Raw genomic sequence first — 23,683 nt, 5'->3', positions numbered from 1 at the left:
ACCCCTCCCTATAACTCCTCCTATTACCCCATATAACCGCTCCCTATAACCCTTCCTATTACCCCATATAACCCCTCCCTATAACTCCTCCTATTACCTCATATAACCGCTCCCTATAACTCCTCCTATTACCCCATATAACCCCTCCCTATAACTCCTCCTATTACCCCATATAACCGCTCCCTATACCTCCTCCTATTACCCCATATAACCGCTCCCTATAACTCCTCCTATTACCCCATATAACATCTCCCTATAACTCCTCCTATTACCCCATATAACCGCTTCCTATAACTCCGCTAGTTACCGCCCGTGAAGGGGTTTCAATGAGAGCGCTTCCTTCCCACAACAAAGACTAGCCGAGCTTGGTCACACCGATTTTGTTTTTATTGGCTATAGAGCGGTGATGTCACGGAGCACAGGTCGGGGGAAGGGGGGGGGAGGGAACAGGGGCGGATCCGGGCGTCGGCAGAGCACGGCAGCGGGTCTGACCTCCTCCCCCCCGTGCGCAGCTCACAGCCGATCCCAAACTTGCAGGGGCATCTCAGGGCTCCGTAACCTCCCGCAGCGAATGGGCTAACGCCACCGTGCCTTCTACTTACCGGGGAGATGGGGGGGGGGGAGGGGGGCGCGGCCTTGGGGTCGCTGCGCTAACCTGTGAAGTGGGAGAGCTCAGTGTCACCTACTGAAGCGAGCGTGTTTTATCTCCCAGCGGCACCAATAAATTAGATTGCAAGCTCTCGGGGACAGGAATTCACAGTACCATTCATATCTAATGCAGGGCGGCCTGCAGCGGGGGAGGCAGATTAACCCGCTCAGTGCTGGAGTGACCCGGCGGAGACTTGCGGGATGTAGCCAGGCGCATGAATAATTTAGAGCATGAATTCCCCCAACAGCGCAGAGAAAATTAACCCTGTAGATGCTGCATGCAATCACGCATTGCCACGCATGCTTCTCAGGAGGGGGGGGGGAGAATGCCTTGTTGCCCCTGGGGGGTTAAAGGCGGGGGCTTGTTCTCTGCTCCTGTGAGCGGGGCAGTTCTCTCTGTCTGGGGGGAGGGGCACAGTCAGCATGGTTTCAGATGCCCCCTGCCTGGTGTGAGGTGGGATTGCAGCTGGCATGGTGTGTGTGGGGGGAGGGCGATCACGAGGAGGGGGTGTCCTTGTTTATACGTGAGGGGCAGACAGAGGGGGAGGTCTTATAGACAAAATCCGTGGTCAAGATTCCTAGAAGGGGAGAGAAAGAGAGACGTTTAGTGCATGTCACAGGTACAGCGTCGTGTATACACAGTGGCAGCGCCAGCCTCCCCCTCACACTATTACACCAGGTATACACAGGTACAGCGCCGTGTATACACAGCGGCAGCGCCAGCCTCCCCCTCACACTATTACACCAGGTATACACAGGTACAGTGCCGTGTATACACAGCGGCAGCGCCAGCCTCCCCCTCACACTCTTACACCAGGTATACACAGGTACAGCGCCGTGTATACACAGCGGCAGCGCCAGCCTCCCCCTCACACTATTACACCAGGTATACACAGGTACAGCGCCGTGTATACACAGCGGCAGCGCCAGCCTCCCCCTCACACTATTACACCAGGTATACACAGGTACAGCGCCGTGTATACACAGCGGCAGCGCCAGCCTCCCCCTCACACTATTACACCAGGTATACACAGGTACAGCGCCGTGTATACACAGCGGCAGCGCCAGCCTCCCCCTCACACTATTACACCAGGTATACACAGGTACAGCGCCGTGTATACACAGCGGCAGCGCCAGCCTCCCCCTCACACTATTACACCAGGTATACAGAGGTACAGCGCCGTGTATACACAGCGGCAGCGCCAGCCTCCCCCTCACACTATTACACCAGGTATACACAGGTACAGCGCCGTGTATACACAGCGGCAGCGCCAGCCTCCCCCTCACACTATTACACCAGGTATACACAGGTACAGAGGCGTGTATACACAGCGGCAGCGCCAGCCTCCCCCTCACACTGTTACACCAGGTATACACAGGTACAGTGCCGTGTATACACAGCGGCAGTGCCAGCCTCCCCCTCACACTGTTACACCAGGTATACAGAGGTACAGTGCCGTGTATACACAGCGGCAGCGGCAGCGCCAGCCTCCCCCTCACACTATTACACCAGGTATACAGAGGTACAGTGCGGTGTATACACAGCGGCAGCGCCAGCCTCCCCCTCACACTATTACACCAGGTATACACAGGTACAGTGCCGTGTATACACAGCGGCAGCGCCAGCCTCCCCCTCACACTATTACACCAGGTATACAGAGGTACAGCGCCGTGTATACACAGCGGCAGCGCCAGCCTCCCCCTCACACTATTACACCAGGTATACACAGGTACAGTGCGGTGTATACACAGCGGCAGCGCCAGCCTCCCCCTCACACTATTACACCAGGTATACACAGGTACAGTGCCGTGTATACACAGCGGCAGCGCCAGCCTCCCCCTCACACTATTACACCAGGTATACACAGGTACAGCGCCGTGTATACACAGCGGCAGCGCCAGCCTCCCCCTCACACTATTACACCAGGTATACACAGGTACAGTGCGGTGTATACACAGCGGCAGCGCCAGCCTCCCCCTCACACTATTACACCAGGTATACACAGGTACAGCGCCGTGTATACACAGCGGCAGCGCCAGCCTCCCCCTCACACTATTACACCAGGTATACACAGGTACAGTGCGGTGTATACACAGCGGCAGCGGCAGCCTCCCCCTCACACTATTACACCAGGTATACACAGGTACAGTGCGGTGTATACACAGCGGCAGCGCCAGCCTCCCCCTCACACTATTACACCAGGTATACACAGGTACAGCGCCGTGTATACACAGCGGCAGCGCCAGCCTCCCCCTCACACTATTACACCAGGTATACACAGGTACAGTGCCGTGTATACACAGCGGCAGCGCCAGCCTCCCCCTCACACTATTACACCAGGTATACACAGGTACAGTGCGGTGTATACACAGCGGCAGCGCCAGCCTCCCCCTCACACTATTACACCAGGTATACACAGGTACAGTGCCGTGTATACACAGCGGCAGCGCCAGCCTCCCCCTCACACTATTACACCAGGTATACACAGGTACAGCGCCGTGTATACACAGCGGCAGCGCCAGCCTCCCCCTCACACTATTACACCAGGTATACACAGGTACAGTGCGGTGTATACAGAGCGGCAGCGCCAGCCTCCCCCTCACACTGTTACACCAGGTATACACAGGTACAGCGCCGTGTATACACAGCGGCAGCGCCAGCCTCCCCCTCACACTATTACACCAGGTATACACAGGTACAGTGCGGTGTATACACAGCACGGGCAGCGGCAGTACCAGCCTCCCTCACACACACACACTACTACACCACGACATGTATACACAGCGGCAGCGCCAGCCTCCCCCTCACACTATTACACCAGGTATACACAGGTACAGTGCGGTGTATACACAGCGGCAGCGCCAGCCTCCCCCTCACACTATTACACCAGGTATACACAGGTACAGTGCGGTGTATACACAGCGGCAGCGCCAGCCTCCCCCTCACACTATTACACCAGGTATACACAGGTACAGCGCCGTGTATACACAGCGGCAGCGCCAGCCTCCCCCTCACACTATTACACCAGGTATACACAGGTACAGTGCGGTGTATACACAGCGGCAGCGGCAGCCTCCCCCTCACACTATTACACCAGGTATACACAGGTACAGTGCGGTGTATACACAGCGGCAGCGCCAGCCTCCCCCTCACACTATTACACCAGGTATACACAGGTACAGCGCCGTGTATACACAGCGGCAGCGCCAGCCTCCCCCTCACACTATTACACCAGGTATACACAGGTACAGTGCGGTGTATACACAGCGGCAGCGCCAGCCTCCCCCTCACACTATTACACCAGGTATACAGAGGTACAGTGCGGTGTATACACAGCGGCAGCGCCAGCCTCCCCCTCACACTATTACACCAGGTATACACAGGTACAGTGCGGTGTATACACAGCGGCAGCGCCAGCCTCCCCCTCACACTATTACACCAGGTATACAGAGGTACAGTGCGGTGTATACACAGCGGCAGCGCCAGCCTCCCCCTCACACTATTACACCAGGTATACACAGGTACAGTGCGGTGTATACACAGCGGCAGCGCCAGCCTCCCCCTCACACTATTACACCAGGTATACACAGGTACAGTGCCGTGTATACACAGCGGCAGCGCCAGCCTCCCCCTCACACTATTACACCAGGTATACACAGGTACAGCTGCCGTGTATACACAGCGGCAGCGCCAGCCTCCCCCTCACACTATTACACCAGGTATACACAGGTACAGTGCCGTGTATACACAGCGGCAGCGCCAGCCTCCCCCTCACACTATTACACCAGGTATACACAGGTACAGTGCGGTGTATACACAGCGGCAGCGCCAGCCTCCCCCTCACACTATTACACCAGGTATACACAGGTACAGTGCCGTGTATACACAGCGCAGCGCCAGCCTCCCCCTCACACTGTTACACCAGGTATACACAGGTACAGTGCGGTGTATACACAGCGGCAGCGCCAGCCTCCCCCTCACACTAGTTACACCAGGTATACAGAGGTACAACGCCGTGTATACACAGCGGCAGCGCCAGCCTCCCCCTCACACTATTACACCAGGTATACACAGGTACAGCGCCGTGTATACAGCGGCAGCGCCAGCCTCCCCCTCACACTGTTACACCAGGTATACACAGGTACAGTGCGGTGTATACACAGCGGCAGCGCCAGCCTCCCCCTCACACTGTTACACCAGGTATACACAGGTACAGTGCGGTGTATACACAGCGGCAGCGCCAGCCTCCCCCTCACACTATTACACCAGGTATACACAGGTACAGTGCGGTGTATACACAGCGGCAGCGCCAGCCTCCCCCTCACACTATTACACCAGGTATACACAGGTACAGTGCGGTGTATACACAGCGGCAGCGCCAGCCTCCCCTCACACTATTACACCAGGTATACACAGGTACAGTGCGGTGTATACACAGCGGCAGCGCCAGCCTCCCCCTCACACTATTACACCAGGTATACAGAGGTACAGCGCCGTGTATACACAGCGGCAGCGCCAGCCTCCCCCTCACACTGTTACACCAGGTATACAGAGGTACAGCGCCGTGTATACACAGCGGCAGCGCCAGCCTCCCCCTCACACTATTACACCAGGTATACACAGGTACAGTGCCGTGTATACACAGCGGCAGCGCCAGCCTCCCCCTCACACTATTACACCAGGTATACACAGGTACAGTGCGGTGTATACACAGCGCGGGCAGCGGCAGTGCCAGCCTCCCCCTCACACACACTACTACACCATGCCATGTATACACAGCACAGGCACAGCGCAGGCAGCGACAGTGCCAGCCTCCCCCCTCACACACACTACTACACCATGCCATGTATACACAGCACAGGTACAGCGCGGGCAGCGACAGTGCCAGCCTCCCCCTCACACACTACTACACCATGACATATATACACAGCACAGGTACAGCGCGGGCAGTGGCAGTGCCAGCCTCCCCTCATACACAGCGCGGGCAGTGGCGGTGCCAGCCTCCCCTCATACACAGCGCGGGCAGTGCAGTGCCGGCCTCCCTCTCACCTGAGCACTGCCTCTGGTCTCCTCGGGGGAGGGCTCTGTCTCACGATATACTACGGCTTTAGTGACCAGCATGTCCGGGTGCTGCAGCTTCGCTTCCTTTATGGCCATTGCCAGGGCCTGAGGAGGTATAAGAGAGGTGGGGGTGAGGAGCCGGCGGGGAGGGAGCGGAGGGGTGAGGAGCCGGTGGAAGGGAGAAGTGAGGAGCCGGCGGGGAGGGAGGGGAGGGGTGAGGAGCAGGGAGGGAGGGGATAGAGCCGGCCGGGAAGGGAGGGTTAGGAGCCGGCCGGGAGGGGTTAGGAGCCGGGAGGGGAGGGGTGAGGTGCCGACGGGGAGGGAGGGGTGAGGTGCCGACGGGGAGGGAGGGGTGAGGAGCCGGCGGGGAGGGAGGGGTGAGGTGCCGGCGGGGAGGGAGGGGTGAGGTGCCGGCGGGGAGGGAGGGGCGAGGTGCCGGCAGGGAGGGAGGGGCGAGGAGCCGGCGGGGAGGGAGGGGCGAGGAGCCGGCGGGGAGGGAGGGGCGAGGGTGCCGGCGGGGAGGGAGGGGCGAGGTGCCGGCGGGGAGGGAGGGGCGAGGTGCCGGCGGGGAGGGAGGGGCGAGGTGCCGGCGGGGAGGGAGGGGCGAGGTGCCGGCGGGGAGGGAGGGGCGAGGTGCCGGCGGGGAGGGAGGGGCGAGGTGCCGGCGGGGAGGGAGGGGCGAGGTGCCGGCGGGGAGGAGGGGCGAGGAGCCGACTGGGAGGGAGGGGCTTGGAGCCGACTGGAGGAGGGGCGAGGAGCCGACGGAGAGGAAGGGGCGAGGAGCCGACGGGGAGGGAGGGGCGAGGAGCCGACGGGGAGGGAGGGGCGAGGAGCCGACGGGGAGGAGGGGTTGAGGAGCCGACAGGAGAGGGAGGGGTGAGGAGCCGACGGAGAGGGAGGGGTGAGGAGCCAACGGGGAGGGGTGAGGTGCCGGCGGGGAGGGAGGGGTGAGGTGCTGGAGGGGAGGGAGGGGTGAAGGAGCCGGCGGGGAGGGAGGGGTGAGGAGCCGGCGGGGAGGGAGGGTGAGGAGCCGGCGGGGAGGGAGGGGTGAGGAGCCGACGGGGAGGGAGGGTGAGGAGCCGACGGGGAGGGAGGGGTGAGGAGCCGACGGGGAGGGAGGGGGTGAGGAGCCGGGCGGGGGAGGGAGGGGTGAGGAGCCGACGGGGAGGAGGGGTGAGGAGCCGACGGGGAGGGGTGAGGAGCGACGGGGAGGGAGGGTGAGGAGCCGGCCGGGAGGGGAGGGGTGAGGAGCCGGCCGGGAGGGGAGGGGTGAGGAGCCGGCCGGAGGGGAGGGGTTAGGAGCCGGCCGGGAGGGGAGGGGTTAGGAGCCGGCGGGAGGGGAGGGGTGAGGTGCCGACGGGGAGGGAGGGGTGAGGTGCCGACGGGGAGGGAGGGTGGAGGAGCCGGCGGGGAGGGATGGGGGTGTGAGGTGCCGGCGGGGAGGAAGGGGGCGAGGAGCCGGCGGGAGGGAGGGGCGAGGTGCCGACGGGGGAGGGAGGGGCGAGGTGCCGGCGGGGAGGGAGGGGCGAGGTGCCGGCGGGGAGGGAGGGGCGAGGTGCCGGCGGGGAGGGAGGGGCGAGGTGCCGGCGGGGAGGGAGGGGCGAGGAGCCGACTGGGAGGGAGGGGCGAGGAGTCGACGGAGAGGGAGGGGTGAGGAGCCGACGGGGAGGGAGGGGTGAGGAGCCGACGGGGAGGGAGGGGTGAGGAGCCGACGGAGAGGGAGGGGTGAGGAGCCAACGGGGAGGGGTGAGGTGCCGGCGGGGAGGGAGGGGCGAGGTGCCGGAGGGGAGGGAGGGGTGAGGAGCCGGCGGGGGGGGAGGGGTGAGGAGCCGGCGGGGAGGGAGGGGTGAGGAGCCGACGGGGAGGGAGGGGTGAGGAGCCGACGGGGAGGGAGGGGTGAGGAGCCGGCGGGGAGGGAGGGGTGAGGAGCCGGCGGGGAGGGAGGGGTGAGGAGCCGGCGGGGAGGGAGGGGTGAGGAGCCGACGGAGAGGGAGGGGTGAGGAGCCGACGGGGAGGGGTGAGGAGCCGACGGAGAGGGAGGGGTGAGGAGCCGACGGGGAGGGGTGAGGAGCCGACGGGGAGGGGTGAGGAGCCGACGGGGAGGGAGGGGTGAGGAGCCGACGGGGAGGGAGGGGTGAGGAGCCGACGGGGAGCGTCATCAACGCTCTGCAGGTATCTAACAAGCGCGATCATCTGCAGGACTCGTACAATCATGGCAAAAAAAATTGGCAAGGGGTTCTGGTGCAACGCCCTGCCACAGGCGTTATCGGGGTGCGACGCCCTGCCGCAGGCGTTATCGGGGTGCGACACCCTGCCGCAGGCGTTATCGGCGTGCGACGCCCTGCCGCAGGCGTTATCGGGGTGCGACGCCCTGCCGCAGGCGTTATCGGGGTGCGACGCCCTGCCGCAGGCATTATCGGGGTGCGACGCTCTGCAGCGAGTGTTATCGGGGTGTGACACCCTGCCGCGGGTGGCTTCGGGGCGCGACGCTCTGCAGTGTTACCTGCTCCTGATCGACATCTTCGTCGCCCGTAATAATTATTCGCTTCTCTATCCGCGTCTCGGAGAAGCCGCCTTTCACTGTCTGCAGAGGTCACAGGAACAGGGTGAGCGGGTGTCAGACAGAATGGGGTAACAGGGCGAGGGAGAGAACAGGGCGAGCAGGCATAAGAGAGAACGGGTGAGCGGGCATCAGGCAGAATGAGGTAACGGCAAGGAAGAAAATGGGGTGAGCTGCGTCAGGTGGAATGGGGTAACGGCAAGGAAGAAAATGGGGTGAGCTGCGTCAGGTGGAATGGGGTAACAAAATGAGGATGAGAACAGGGCGAGCGGGCGTCAGGCAGAACGGGGTAACAAGGCAAGGGAGAGAACAGGGTGAGCGGGCGTCAGGCAAAACGGGGTAACAGGGCGAGGGAGAAAACGGGCTGAGACAGGTGTGTGGGGTGTGGCCCTCGGGCCGCTCACCTTGGTGACGTGGGTGGTAGTGGAGGATGACACGGCTTCGGAGGTGGCCACGTGGGCGTTGTGGACAGTGCCCGCCTGGGGAACCTGGAACAAATGGAAGGCAGCGGGGAAGGGGTTAAGCCGGTGATCGGACCATCGCACTCCCAGCGGGAGGGGCCCACAATGCATTGCGGCAGCCGAGCCAACGCAATTAGAATATCCTGCCCCCCCCCCCCCCTCAGGAGCTCACGTGTGGGGCGCGGTGGGCTTCTGCCGGTGGCCCCTGGGGAAACGCGCCTGCCGCTTCTGCTCGCGCCGGTTCTGCTTCTGCCGCCGTCCTGCTGTCCTCGCCCTGTGTGACAAGAGACCGCAGCTATTAATGCGCCAGCAAACTGAACGCAGGACCACTACTGTCTATTCACAAGCAAATTAGTGACAGGGACGTGTTTAATGGGTTAAAAGGTCAGTCCCACGTAGGGGCAAAGTGACCTAATGACAGGGACGTGTTTAATGGGTTAAAAGGTCAGTCCCACGTAGGGGCAAAGTGACCTAATTACAGGGGCGTGTTTAATGGGTTAAAGGGTCAGTCCCATGTAGGGGCAAAGTGACCTAATGACAGGGGCGTGTTTAATGGGTTAAAGGGTCAGTCCCACATAGGGGCAAAGTGACCTAATGACAGGGACGTGTTTAATGGGTTAAATGGTCAGTCCCACGTAGGGGCAAAGTGACCTAATGACAGGGACGTGTTTAATGGGTTAAATGGTCAGTCCCACGTAGGGGCAAAGTGACCTAATGACAGGGACGTGTTTAATGGGTTAAAGGGTCAGTCCCACGTAGGGGCAAAGTGACCTAATGACAGGGACGTGTTTAATGGGTTAAAGGGTCAGTCCCATGTAGGGGCAAAGGGACCTAATGACAGTGATGTGTTTAATGGGTTAAAGGGTCAGTCCCACGTAGGGGCAAAGTGACCTAATGACAGGGACGTGTTTAATGGGTTAAAGGGTCAGTCCCACGTAGGAGCAAAGTGACCTAATGACAGGGACGTGTTTAATGGGTTAAAGGGTCAGTCCCATGTAGGGGCAAAGGGACCTAATGACAGTGATGTGTTTAATGGGTTAAAGGGTCAGTCCCACGTAGGGGCAAAGTGACCTAATGACAGGGACGTGTTTAATGGGTTAAAGGGTCAGTCCCATGTAGGGGCAAAGTGACCTAATGACAGGGGCGTGTTTAATGGGTTAAATGGTCAGTCCCACGTAGGGGCAAAGTGACCTAATGACAGGGACGTGTTTAATGGGTTAAAGGGTCAGTCCCACGTAGGGGCAAAGTGACCTAATGACAGGGACGTGTTTAATGGGTTAAAGGGTCAGTCCCACGTAGGAGCAAAGTGACCTAATGACAGGGGCGTGTTTAATGGGTTAAAGGGTCAGTCCCATGTAGGGGCAAAGTGACCTAATGACAGGGGCGTGTTTAATGGGTTAAATGGTCAGTCCCACGTAGGGGCAAAGTGACCTAATGACAGGGACGTGTTTAATGGGTTAAATGGTCAGTCCCACGTAGGGGCAAAGTGACCTAATGACAGGGACGTGTTTAATGGGTTAAAGGGTCAGTCCCACGTAGGAGCAAAGTGACCTAATGACAGTGACGTGTTTAATGGGTTAAAGGGTCAGTCCCACGTAGGGGCAAAGGGACCTAATGACAGTGATGTGTTTAATGGGTTAAAGGGTCAGTCCCACGTAGGGGCAAAGTGACCTAATGACAGGGACGTGTTTAATGGGTTAAAGGGTCAGTCCCACGTAGGGGCAAAGTGACCTAATGACAGGGACGTGTTTAATGGGTTAAAGGGTCAGTCCCACGTAGGGGCAAAGTGACCTAATGACAGGGACGTGTTTAATGGGTTAAAGGGTCAGTCCCACGTAGGGGCAAAGTGACCTAATGACAGGGACGTGTTTAATGGGTTAAAGGGTCAGTCCCACGTAGGAGCAAAGTGACCTAATGACAGGGGCGTGTTTAATGGGTTAAAGGGTCAGTCCCACGTAGGGGCAAAGTGACCTAATGACAGGGACGTGTTTAATGGGTTAAAGGGTCAGTCCCACGTAGGGGCAAAGTGACCTAATGACAGGGACGTGTTTAATGGGTTAAAGGGTCAGTCCCACATAGGGGCAAAGTGACCTAATGATAATGACCTATGTAATGGAACATCCGCGTTGCGTCAAACTTTTTAGGGTTCACACCAAGTTGAACATGGCGGACCATTTTGACGCACTTTCTACTTCCTTGTGGCGGGCGGTCTGTTTTTTAGCACATCCCAATAACATAACGCCTAAAAAAAAATAAAAAAAACGAAAAAAAAAAAAAAAAAAAAACACGAATTTTTTTTGGCGCCGACGGAGAAATTTCCGGCAGTACAGAAGCGCCATTTATATGAAGGTTTGTGTTACTTTGTAGCTGTGAAATGTTGACGCAAATTATTTTCGAACACAATTTGAATACGTCCCCCCAGCGGCGCGTCCCGTACCCGTGCGGCGGGCGGCGTCTCCGAAGTCGCGCTCTGGGTATGCGGCGTGGTGTCCTTCCCGTTAGTCTGAGCGAGAGGGGGGAGGAGAGGCACAGGGGTGAGATAGCAGACGGAATACTCTGCAGGCCTTGCCTAGTGGGGAGCAATGTTCTGCAGACTCGTTATACTCATCACTAATTCTGTTACTTTGTCATTGTTTGTTATTCAAAATCACGGTCACTAAACATTTAAATAAAGTAGCACAGGAAGTTGCCACGGTTGCCACGGTGACGTCAGTATGATGTCACAGAACTGGACAGCGCGGACGGGTCAGACAGGTTACTAAAATGCTAGATTTTCCCAGTACGGCTTTTAGAAATAATATTACACTAATAAGTTATATTTATTAACACCAGCTTGGACGAGGACATAAATGTTACTGAGAAATAGGGGGGGGGGGGGGAGGTTGACCCAACCTGTTCCTAGCATTTCTCCCGGGGGAGAGGAAGCGACCCGGCTGAACCTAGAAGTCTGAAACTACTTTCAGCTTCCATGTTCGGCCGGCTGACCCCACTTTCCGGCCAAGACCCCATTATTTTGGTTCTGACCAACACTGGTTATAAATAAAAAAAAAAAACACATTACCCTGTTCTGATTGAAAAACGTAACAAACCCGGTATTCAACACGATGAGAGGCGTCAACTCCCATGTATGTCACACAACGCCCGTTCACACCGCGCCCGCTCACACCGCGCCCGCTCACACCGCGCCCGCTCACACCGCGCCCGCTCACACCGCTCCCGCTCACACCGCGCCCGCTCACACCGCGCCCGCTCACACCGCGCCCGCTCACACCGCGCCCGCTCACACCGCTCCCGCTCACACCGCTCCCGCTCACACCGCGCCCGCTCACACCGCGCCCGCTCACACCGCGCCCGCTCACACCGCGCCCGCTCACACCGCGCCCGCTCACACCGCTCCCGCTCACACCGCTCCCGCTCACACCGCGCCCGCTCACACCGCGCCCGCTCACACCGCGCCCGCTCACACCGCGCCCGCTCACACCGCGCCCGCTCACACCGCGCCCGCTCACACCGCGCCCGCTCACACCGCGCCCGCTCACACCGCGCCCGCTCACACCGCTCCCGCTCACACCGCGCCCGCTCACACCGCGCCCGCTCACACCGCGCCCGCTCACACCGCGCCCGCTCACACCGCGCCCGCTCACACCGCTCCCGCTCACACCGCTCCCGCTCACACCGCGCCCGCTCACACCGCGCCCGCTCACACCGCGTCCGCTCACACCGCGCCCGCTCACACCGCGCCCGCTCACACCGCGCCCGCTCCATGAAAGTTTGTGTCGCTTGGCAGCACTGAGATATGGACGCCCACATTTGAAAACAACATATAATCCTAGTAGATACGTCCCAGCGTCGCGTCCCGTACCTGTGCCGCGGGCGGCGTCTCCGAAGTCGCGCTCTGGATGATTAGTGCGGTCTCCTTCCCGTTAGTCTGAGCGAGAGGGGGAGAGATGGCACAGGGGTGAGATAACAGAACAAGCAGCGAGGCTGGTTCGGGACATCTCTGGGACCCAGAGTGGTCAAATTGCCCGTTTCTTGTGAGCGTAGTGAGCATTTTGCTCACGTATGTGTTTTTTAATGAAACCGTGTGGCAGTATTTTTCTTTTATTTAGGGTCCGGGAGAGTTCCCGCCTATTAATGGCTCCAGATCAGCAATCGGGAAACGCCCGATAAAAACTTCTACCACGTGAGTGGGCCTTTCATCCGTGTGCTGCTAATTTAATTTGTTTATCACACATTTGGTGTTGCCGAGTTGAGAAACACCCCCCATACCAGCTGCATCTCCCCAGTGGTGATATACATTTATATTGTATAATCAATAATCAATATTAGTGTATTATACAGGTATAGCAGCCGCTACAAATATGTGTATACTGTAGATCAGGGGTGCAAGACTTTTTTGTGGGGGGGAGGGGAGGAGCGGCGGCGGTTACAGGGCCCCCTGTAACTCACTTACCTGGCTTCATTCCACGCATCTCCATGGCAACACTGACTCAAATGACGCCGCGGGGTCATGTGACGTGACATCACATGACATCACATGACCCCCGGCGTCATTTGACACCCGTTGCCATGGAGACGCGGCGTCAAGCGTGACGTCACATGACCCCACGGCATCATTTGACGGCCGTTGCCATGGAGACGAGGCGTCATACGTGATGTGACCCCGCAGTGTCATTTGACGCCGCATTAGAGGTGGGGGGGGGGCGCAACACAGGGGGAGAGCAGGCAGAGGGGCGCAGCGCAGGAACTGTGCACACCCCTGCTGTAAACAATACAATATTAATCTGCTCCACGTATCACATTGTATGCTAGAGAATAAGAGACACTGTCCCTGTTCTGCCCGGCAACACATGACCGGAGATATGGGATTGGATAAGAAGAAAACCAGATAGACTGTTGAAACAAAGTGTCAGTTTGAGAGACACAGAGAGGAGTCCAACTGCCATTCTGAGACCAGACAGAGATAGAGAGGGACCGTCTGTCACACAGAGAGACAGCCCAGGTAACAGTGAGAGGGGCTGAAGAGACAGCCTGACACAGATGGTAAAAGAGTAGGCTTGTAGGAGACTGCTAGCCAAGGAGAGACAAAGAGACAGCTGTAGAAACACATTGCCTACACACAAAGAGAAGTGTGTTATGAGGAGAAGAGGCCACAGTAATTGGGATCCAGATACGCGCCGTGCTGCTAAAGAACGATTGGATAACAGACAGCCGGGAGCCCTTTCCCTGCAACTGGAGTATGTACAATACACACGCACCTCACAACTATTTCACCCTTAACAGGCCGGCACCGCGACGACTCCGATACGTGAGATAACTGCAACTCCGCGCTGGCAATAATACGGGACAATAGCGCAGCGTCGTTGGTTATATATGGGCGATATATATATATTTTTTTTTGGAAGAGGTAAGGGCCGCTTGGTTAAGGTTGCCCAGGGGTCATAAATAACCAGTAAATATAGACACCAGTGTCATCCGGTTTAATTCAAGGGGTTCAATTATGGTGTACTAAGGGGAGGACGAGAGGACGGACTCAGGCCGCCACAGCACGCAAAGCCTGGAAATAGTGGGGGCTTCATTAGTTACAGAGATAAAATACCCACCATCTTTGCTGATGACACTAAGTTGTGTAAGGTAGTAGAATCAGAGCAGGATGTCATTTCACTCCAGAAGGACTTGGAGAGACTGGAAACGTGGGCAGGTAAATGGCAGATGAGGTTTAATACAGATAAATGTAAGGTTATTTTTTTGAAACAAGAATAAACAGGCGACTTACAAATTCAATGGGGATTAAATAGGGGGAATCCTTCATGGAGAAGGATTTAGGAGTGCTTGTAGGCAGCAGGCTTAGCAATAGTGCCCAATGTCATGCAGTAGCTGCAAAGGCAAACAAGATCTTATCTTGCATCAAACGGGCAATGGATGCAAGGGAAGTTAACATAATTATGCCCCTTTACAAAGTATTAGTAAGACGACACCTTGAATATTAAGTGCTATTTTGGGCACCACTCCTTAGAAAATACATTATGGAACTATAGAGAGTGCAGAGAAGAGCCCCCAAATTTATAAAGGGGATGGATAATAATAATAATAGCATGTTCTTGTATAGCGCTGTTAATTTTATGTAGTGCTTTACAGAGACATTTTGCAGGCACAGGTCCCTGCCCCGTGGAGCTTACAATCTATGTTTTTGAGGCACAGGGAGATAAAGTGACTTGCCCAAGGTCACAAGGAGCCGACACCGGGAATTGAACCAGGCTCTCCTGCTTCACACTCAGGCTCCCCTGCTTCAAACTCAGTGCCAGTCAGTGTCTTTAATCACTGGGCCACTAACCTGATTTATGAGGAGAGGCTAGCTAAATTACATTTATTTACTTTAGAAAAGCGTCTGTATACAAATATATCCGGGGACAGTACAAGGAGCTTTCAAAAGAACTATTCATCCCAGGGGCAGTACAAAGGGCTCGGGGTCATCCCTTAAGGTTGGAGGAAAGGAGATTTCACCAGCAACAAAGGAAAGGGTTCTTTACAGTAAGGGCAGTTACAGTGTGGGATTCATTACCCATGGAGACTGTGATGGCAGATACAATAGATCTGGACATATTTTTAGAAGGGAAAGGTATACAGGGATAAACCAAATAAGTAAACATGGGAAGGATGCTGATCCAGAGAGTAATCTGATTGCCAATTCTTGGAGTCAGGAAGGAATTTATTTCCCCCCTTGTGAGATATCATTGGATGATGCGTCACTGGGGTTGTGTGTTTGCTTCCTCTGGATCAATATACTGTAAGTACGGATATAGGATAAAGTATCTGTCGTCTAAATTGAGCATAGGTTGCACTTGATGGCATATCTTCCCCTGCCGCGCTGTGAGCGCCTGCCTGTTGGAGCTCAGGAGCAGGTGCCGTATTCTGCAGAACCGCCACATCACCCAGAACGGGACTGCTTATATATTGTTGAAACCGGGAGCGGGGCGCCTTCCCTACCGGAGCCGATGCCTGTTTAAATCTGGACACTTTTTCTCTCTGGTTCACCGCCGCGTTGGCAGCTCCGTTCACGGAACCTATATGAACCCCGACGACGACGACCAACGAAGACTGGTAACTTTGTATCATTGCTGCTTACATCTGCACAGTTAGCGATTGTTTCTGCCTTTCATGTGTTTCAGTTTATTTAAATTGCATTAAATCAGGTATTTAACACAATGAAATGCACCAAAAATTCCTCTCAAACACCACATGATGCGTCGTATGTATAAGTCACATAACGCGCGTTCTCACCGCGCCCGTTCGATGAAAGTTTGTGTCACTTGGCAGCACTGAGATATGGACTCACACATTTGAAAACAACATATAATTCTAGTAGATACGTCCCAGCGTCGCGTCCCATACCTGTGCGGCGGGCGGCGTCTCCGAAGTCGCGCTCTGGGTAATAAGGGTGGTCTCCTTCCCGTTAGTCTGAGCGAGAGGGGGAGAGAGGCACAGGGGTGAGATAACGGACGGAATACTCTGCAGGTCTTATCTAGAGAAGTAATGTTCTGCAGACTCGTTATACGGAGCAGGTTATCCACCGTATAACTTTGGGATTACTGTGGCCTCAAGGGGTTAACTGTGGGGGCGCATGCAGAGTAACGCCTTTTCCTCATCACATGGTGCTGGGTGACTAGGCCGAATCATAGCCCCGCCCTCTTCTGGCCAGTGACAGTGATGTCATCACAGGATATATATAGGAGGGAGAGGGTTCTAGAAGGTAAGGTCCCTGGAGGAGTCGTAGGTGAGGGGCCTCACTGTGAGTAGTGTATATAGGGTTATAATATAGATACTTCTAGTATATGGTAAGGATTCCCTTTATTGTTTTCCAGTTAGGGACAGTGCCCTGGTTAGATAGCGTCTCCAGGAATGGTTCATATGCCCAGAGAGGGCTCCCCAAGCCGCAGCCCCGAGGCATAGCGGAACCAGCCCCATCGGAGGGTCCATAGCGGACTTTCCCCCAGAAGGCCACATGATGGCATTGAGTACCTGAGATGGGGGTACTGATCACAGCCAGAGAGAGAGTAGTACCAGGCCCGGCAGGGGCCCAGGGGAGATGGAGCATTATTACCGACACTACAAAGCAGAGGGATCCCTTAGTTATCAGGAGTTAGTAGCGCCTCAGCACCTCCCTAACGGGCAGAGATAGGGGCAGCTAACAGAGAGGATACAGACGGCACATACAGAGACGAAACTGAGACATCCAGTGACGTGTACAATGTGACAGAGCCTGTATCAACAGTGATTTGAATACGTCCCAGCGTCGCATCCCGTACCTGTGCCGCGGGCAGCGTCTCCGAAGTCGCGCTCTGGGTAATAAGTGTGGTCTCCTTCCCGTTAGTCTGAGCGAGAGGGGGAGAGAGGCACAGGGGTGAGATAACGGACGTAATACTCTGCAGGTCTTATCTAGAGAGGGAATGTTCTGCAGACTGGTTATACAGAGCAGGTTACCCGCTGTTATTCTGTTATTTTGTCATTGTTTGTTCTCCTTCACTCGTTCTTTAAAAACCTAATCACTGAACGTTGAAATAAAGTAGCAGAGAAAGTTTTCATGTTGATACTGGTGGTTATTTATGGTACAGAAAGTTCCCGGTGACATCAGTGTGATGTCACAGACGTCAGTGTGATGTCACAGAGCGTTCAGCTCCCCCCCCCCCATGGTGACAGGGAGATACAATGTCACTAGATGACCCAGCAGCAGAGATACTTCTAACACTGGGGACACATCGCTGCGATAGAAACTTCCTCTGACATGAGACCTCCATTTTAAAATCCCGCTCTGCAAACGCTCCCTACTGCAGTCACCAAACAGTCCCTGTCACAGGCAGAGCCGGGAGTGACCTCACCGGAGGTGACAGCCGGACGGCGGAGACGCAGGATGCTGAACATGGCGTCACACAGGGGGGACCGTGATGCCCGAAACTTGGGAGGGGGTTAGGGGGATTGTTGCATATTTCTTGATATATTAACCCCGTTATTACACGTCATGGAAGCGATGGGACTGCGGTTTCTGTTTGTTGGGGGTATTTACCCTGAAGGACGGGCGCAGAGCCCCTGGAACTGCCTGGGGTGCTAGCAGAGGGGTGGGAGGGGTAGTTACCTGCGTGGTTTGCACGGTGGTCACTTGCGTGTGCACGATACTTGTTACCTCCATCGTGCTGTCTGTGCACACAGTGCTACTCCTTTCACTCTGCACAACCTGTGGGCACGGCTGGGGCAGGAGGGAGAGGTGTTACTGGGGCAGGGGGGCAGCTGGGGATATAGGGGAGCAGGGGACAAGCGATGCAGGGGGGAGCACAGGATACAGAGTGGGGCGGGACATACAGGGGGGAAACAGGGGATATACTGTACAGTGGGTGGGAGATACGGGAGGAGAAGGAGATATGGGGGAAGCAGGGGATACAGGGGGGGGCACAGGATATAGAGTGGGGGAGGGAGATAAAGGGGGGAAACGGGATACAGGGGGGGTGAGCATTGGATATGCAGTGGGAGAGGGAGATATAGGGGGAAGCACAGGATACAGCGTGGGGGGCGAGATATGGGGGGGAGCACAGGATATAGCGGGGGGGAGATATAGGGGGAGCAGAGTGGAGGGGGGGAGATACAGGGGGAGCACAGGATACAGAGTGGGGGGGAGATATAGGGGGAGCAGAGTGGAGGGGGGGAGATACGGGGGGGGCACAGGATACAGAGTGGGGGGAGATACGGGGGAGCACAGGATACAGAGTGGGGGGGAGATATAGGGGGAGCAGAGTGGAGGGGGGAGATACAGGGGGAGCACAGGATACAGAGTGGGTGGGGGGGGGGAATACACGGACTGTGCCATAGGAATGAAGATGATTTGACGTTTGATCACATGCACATGAGTGGGAACATGAGGTCACACGGTATAAACAAACTGATGTAACATGTTACAGCACAAATGACGTGATGTAGATCTCCATCATGCGGTGCACACGTATGATGCCACTAACAGGCAGAGAACATGCCGATGAAATCAAGAACGCGGTAGGCCATGCCGAGGGACGCGACAGGCGAGCATGCAGCGTGACGTCACGGGTCGAGATGACGCGCCAAGGACGCGACCCGGAACCATGCAGCGTGACGTCACGGGTCGAGGTGACACGCCAAGGACGTGACCCGGAACCATGCAGCGTGACATCACGGGTCGAGGTGACACGCCAAGGACGCGACCCGGAACCATGCAGCGTGACATCACGGGTCGATGATGACACGCCAAGGACGCGACCCGGAACCATGCAGCGTGATGTCACGGGTCGAGATGACATGCAAGGGACGCGACACGAGGAAGACCGAAGGGAACAGAGCCAGACACGGAAGTGACAGCGGACAACATCCTCCATCTTCCCATTGCCAAGCCGTGTTAAAGACGAGGGCGGCCATCTTAAAGCTGCCCCACTACCTTATTTTACGATGAAAGGAATGATCAGTATTGGAATGTTTTTGACACACACGTGTACATGTAAATATACACACATGAAGGCGCAGGCACGGACACATGAGTTGCGGTCCCAAACATGTCCCCATGCGGTCCCTTGTACCTCTGCTGCTTCCCACGGCTTCTCCTCCCCGTCATTCTCAGGAGCCGGAGAGATGGCGAGGTCGGCCTCCGGGGTCTCTCCTGCCCCGTCTCCCTGGTCCCGGTGGAGCTCGGGCAGGCTGCGCGTGAAGTCCTCGAACCCCACGTTGGAGTGGTAATCTCCGATGACCGTGAAGTCCACCTCGGCCTCCAGGCTGGACGTCGAGCTGACCGTGATGCTGGAACACTTCCTCTCAATGCTCAGGTGGTTCTCCTTCAGGAGTCCCGCGCTCTGCTCTTCCTCAACTGGTCCCCGCGTCTCCTCCGGCTCTCTGCAGCTGACTCTCTGGGGAGTGGGGGCGGGGGGAGGGTGAAAACAGCCGTGGACGGGGGGTAGGGTGCAGAGACTAACGGGAGTGGTGGGAGGTAGGGGGCAAGAGGAGAGATAAGGGGGGGGGGTGGAGGAATCTCCTCCATGACCCACGAGAGACCTAGGACCTCTGGCCAAGTTGGCCACCGATGTCCACCACCCAACTTGAAGTTGGGTAACCATCAGACAGGTGACCCCAGAATGACTGCGCTGAATTTGTAAGGGGCGCACTTATAAGGGAGTCAAGCAGTATGGTGGGGACCGAACTTCTATACTGGTTTTAATGAACAGAAATCGGTCAGCAAAGGAACCAGAATGGGGTAACCCAACTGAATTCCACAGGTGTAATGGTTAAAGCAGGGGTCTCAAATTCAGTCCTCAAGGGCCACCAACAGGCCAGCTTTTATGGATATCTCTGCTTCAGCACAGGTGGCTCAATCATTGGTCAACTCCAGTCCTCAATGGCCACCCAACAGATCAGGTTTTATGGACATCCATGCTTCCGCACTGGTGGCTCAATCAGTAGCTCAGTCTTTGACCGAGCCACTGATTGAACCACCTGTGCGGAAGCTGGGATATCCATAAAACCTGTCCTGTTGGTGGCCCTTGAGGACTGAATTTGAGACCCTTGAGTTAAAAAGACTCAAATGACCCCTAAGGACGTATTTGTATTACGGTAGCCCACCCTCTGAAATGAATCCAACGAACGCACATACAGGGGGGGGGGGGGGAGTAGGGACATGAGGACCTCAGTGATGGTAACCCTGGTAATTGAGCAGGTTTAATGGACGCAGTCAGAGCGGAGGGAGGACAACACGGGGACAGGCGACAAAGCAGAACAGGAATTGAAGGATAGAGACCTATTCCCCCTGAGCCGGTAGTGTGAGGGGTCAGGGGGAGAGGTGGGGGGTACATATTCCCCCTGAGCCGGCAGTGTGAGGGGTCAGGGGGAGAGGTGGGGGGTACATATTCCCCCTGAGCCGGCAGTGTGAGGGGTCAGGGGGAGAGGTGGGGGGTACATATTCCCAGGGCGTGTACTGTTAAAGCCACAGGCCCAATAACCCATACATTGCTACAGCATCCTGAAAGTTAATGCAAAGCAGCATCTATACGATGTATACCCAGCACTGCACAGCATTGTATATTATCTGTATACAGACCTGTGTGTGTGTCTCTATATGCAGAGCATTGTGTGTGCATCTGTATGGTTACTGTTCTGCGCTCTGCATGCACCCACAGATACACCTCACTCTGCATGCACACACAGACACACCTCGCTCTGCATGCACACACAGACACACCTCGCTCTGCATGGACACAGACACACCACGCTCTGTATGCACACACACACACACACACACACACACACCTTGCTCTGCATGCACACACAGATACACCTCGCTGTGCATGCACACACAGATACACCTCGCTGTGCATGCACACACAGATACACCTCGCTCTGCATGCACACAGATACACCTCGCTCTGTATGCACACACAGACACACCACGCTCTGTATGCACACACACACACACACCTTGCTCTGCATGCACACACAGATACACCTCGCTTTGCATGCAGACAGATACACCTCGCTCTGCATGCACACAGATACACCTCGCTCTGCATGCACACAGATACACCTCACTCTGCATGCAGACAGATACACCTCGTTCTGCATGCACACACAGATACACTTCGCTCTGCATGCACACACAGATACACCTTGCTCTGCATGCAGACAGATACACCTCGCTCTGCATGCAGACAGATACACCTCACTCTGCATGCACACACAGATACACCTCGCTCTGCATGCACCCACAGATACACCTCGCTCTGCATGCACCCACAGATACACCTCGCTCTGCATGCACCCACAGATACACCTCGCTCTGCATGCACACAGATACACCTCGCTCTGCATGCACCCACAGATAAACGTCGCTCTGCATGCACACAGATACACCTCGCTCTGCATGCACCCACAGATACACCTCGCTCTGCATGCACACACAGATACACCTCGCTCTGCATGCACACACAGATACACCTCGCTCTGCATGCACCCACAGATACACGTCGCTCTGCATGCACACACAGATACACCTCGCTCTGCATGCACAGATACACCTCGCTCTGCATGCACACAGATACACCTCGCTCTGCATGCACCCACAGATACACCTCGCTCTGCATGCACCCACAGATACACCTCGCTCTGCATGCACCCACAGATACACCTCGCTCTGCATGCACCCACAGATACACCTCGCTCTGCATGCACCCACAGATACACCTCGCTCTGCATGCACCCACAGACACCTCGCTCTGCATGCACACACAGATACACCTCGCTCTGCATGCACACACAGATACACCTCGCTCTGCATGCACAGATACACCTCGCTCTGCATGCACACAGACACACCTCGCTCTGCATGCACACAGACACACCTCGCTCTGCATGCACACAGACACACCTCGCTCTGCATGCACACACAGATACACCTCGCTCTGCGTGCATACACAGATACACGACGCTCTGCATGCACAGATACACCTCGCTCTGCATGCACAGATACACCTCGCTCTGCATGCATCCACACACACCTCGCTCTGCATGCACCCACACACACCTCGCTCTGCATGCACACACAGACACCTCGCTCTGCATGCACACACAGACACCTCGCTCTGCATGCGCACGCACCTCGCTCTGCATGCGCACGCACCTCGCTCTGCATGAGCGCGCACTTCGCTCTGCATGCACACAGACACACCTTGCTCTGCATGCATACAGATACACCTCGCTCTGCATGCACCCACACCTCGCTCTGCATGCACCCACACCTCGCTCTGCATGCACACAGATACACCTCGCTCTGCATGCACACCCACACACACCTCGCTCTGCATGCACACACACCTCACTCTGCATGCATACAGATACACCTCGCTCAGCATGCACCCACACCTCGCTCTGCATGCACCCACACCTCGCTCTGCATGCACACACACATCGCTCTGCATGCGCACACACCGCGCTCTGCATGCACACACACACCTCGCTCTGCACGCACACACACCTCGCTCTGCACACACACACAGCTCGCTCTGCATGCACACACACCTCGCTCTGCATGCACACACACCTCGCTCTGCATGCACACACCGCGCTCAGCATGCACACATATATCGCTCGGCATGCTCACACACCTCGCTCTGCATGCACACACACACACACACACACCTCTCTCTGCATGCACCCACACTTCGCTCTGCATGCACCCACACCTCGCTCTGCATGCGCACACAGACACACCTTGCGCACACAGACACACCTCGCTCTGCATGCACACACACACACCTCGCTCTGCATGCACACACACACACACACACACACCTCGCTCTGCATGCACACACACACACCTCGCTCTGCATGCACACAAACCTCGCTCTGCATGCACACATACCTCGCTCTGCATGCACACACACCTCGCTTTGCATGCACCCACACCTCGCTCTGCATGCACCCACACCTCGCTCTGCATGCACCCACACCTCGCTCTGCATGCACCCACACCTCGCTCTGCATGCACCCACACCTCGCTCTGCATGCACCCACACCTCGCTCTGCATGCACCCACACCTCGCTCTGCATGCACCCACGCCTCGCTCTGCATGCACACACGCCTCGCTCTGCATGCACACACGCCTCGCTCTGCATGCACACACACACACCTCGCTCTGCATGCACACACACACACCTCGCTCTGCATGCACACACACACATACACACACACACACACACACACACACACACACACACACACCTCGCTATGCATGCACACAGACACATCTCGCTCCGCATGCATAGACACACCTCGCTCTGCATGCACACACACACACACCTCGCTCTGCATGCACCCACACCTCGCTCTGCATGCGCACACACCTCGCTCTGCATGCACACACAGACACACCTCGCTCTGCATGCACACACAGACAC

At 56.6% G+C, this 23,683-nt stretch overlaps 1 protein-coding gene across 15 annotated transcripts in view; it reads right to left on the bottom strand.

Annotated features, from left to right (window-relative positions):
- Positions 1 to 369: 369 nt before the first annotated feature.
- EPB41L1 (erythrocyte membrane protein band 4.1 like 1) overlaps positions 370 to 23,683 on the bottom strand; it is an 88,022-nt gene continuing 64,708 nt past the window's right edge. For 6 of the 15 annotated variants that reach the window (XM_075571867.1, XM_075571869.1, XM_075571868.1 and 3 more), the window contains 11 exons: positions 19,324 to 19,647; positions 17,862 to 17,972; positions 17,038 to 17,103; positions 16,124 to 16,189; positions 12,594 to 12,659; positions 11,169 to 11,234; positions 8,904 to 9,005; positions 8,675 to 8,758; positions 8,214 to 8,294; positions 5,699 to 5,815; positions 370 to 1,226 (listed from right to left, as the gene is read on the bottom strand). In XM_075571867.1, the coding sequence (XP_075427982.1) occupies positions 1,218 to 1,226; positions 5,699 to 5,815; positions 8,214 to 8,294; positions 8,675 to 8,758; positions 8,904 to 9,005; positions 11,169 to 11,234; positions 12,594 to 12,659; positions 16,124 to 16,189; positions 17,038 to 17,103; positions 17,862 to 17,972; positions 19,324 to 19,647 (1,092 nt within the window). In that variant the 3' untranslated portion in view covers positions 370 to 1,217. The remainder of the gene's footprint in view (positions 1,227 to 5,698; positions 5,816 to 8,213; positions 8,295 to 8,674; positions 8,759 to 8,903; positions 9,006 to 11,168; positions 11,235 to 12,593; positions 12,660 to 16,123; positions 16,190 to 17,037; positions 17,104 to 17,861; positions 17,973 to 19,323; positions 19,648 to 23,683) is intronic. The other 9 variants (XM_075571872.1, XM_075571871.1, XM_075571870.1 and 6 more) reach the window with 9 other exon arrangements.

This window comes from Ascaphus truei, chromosome 15 (genome assembly GCF_040206685.1).
Source record: "Ascaphus truei isolate aAscTru1 chromosome 15, aAscTru1.hap1, whole genome shotgun sequence".
Taxonomy (NCBI): Eukaryota; Metazoa; Chordata; class Amphibia; order Anura; family Ascaphidae; genus Ascaphus; species Ascaphus truei.
This window is presented reverse-complemented; position numbering and strand designations above follow the sequence as displayed.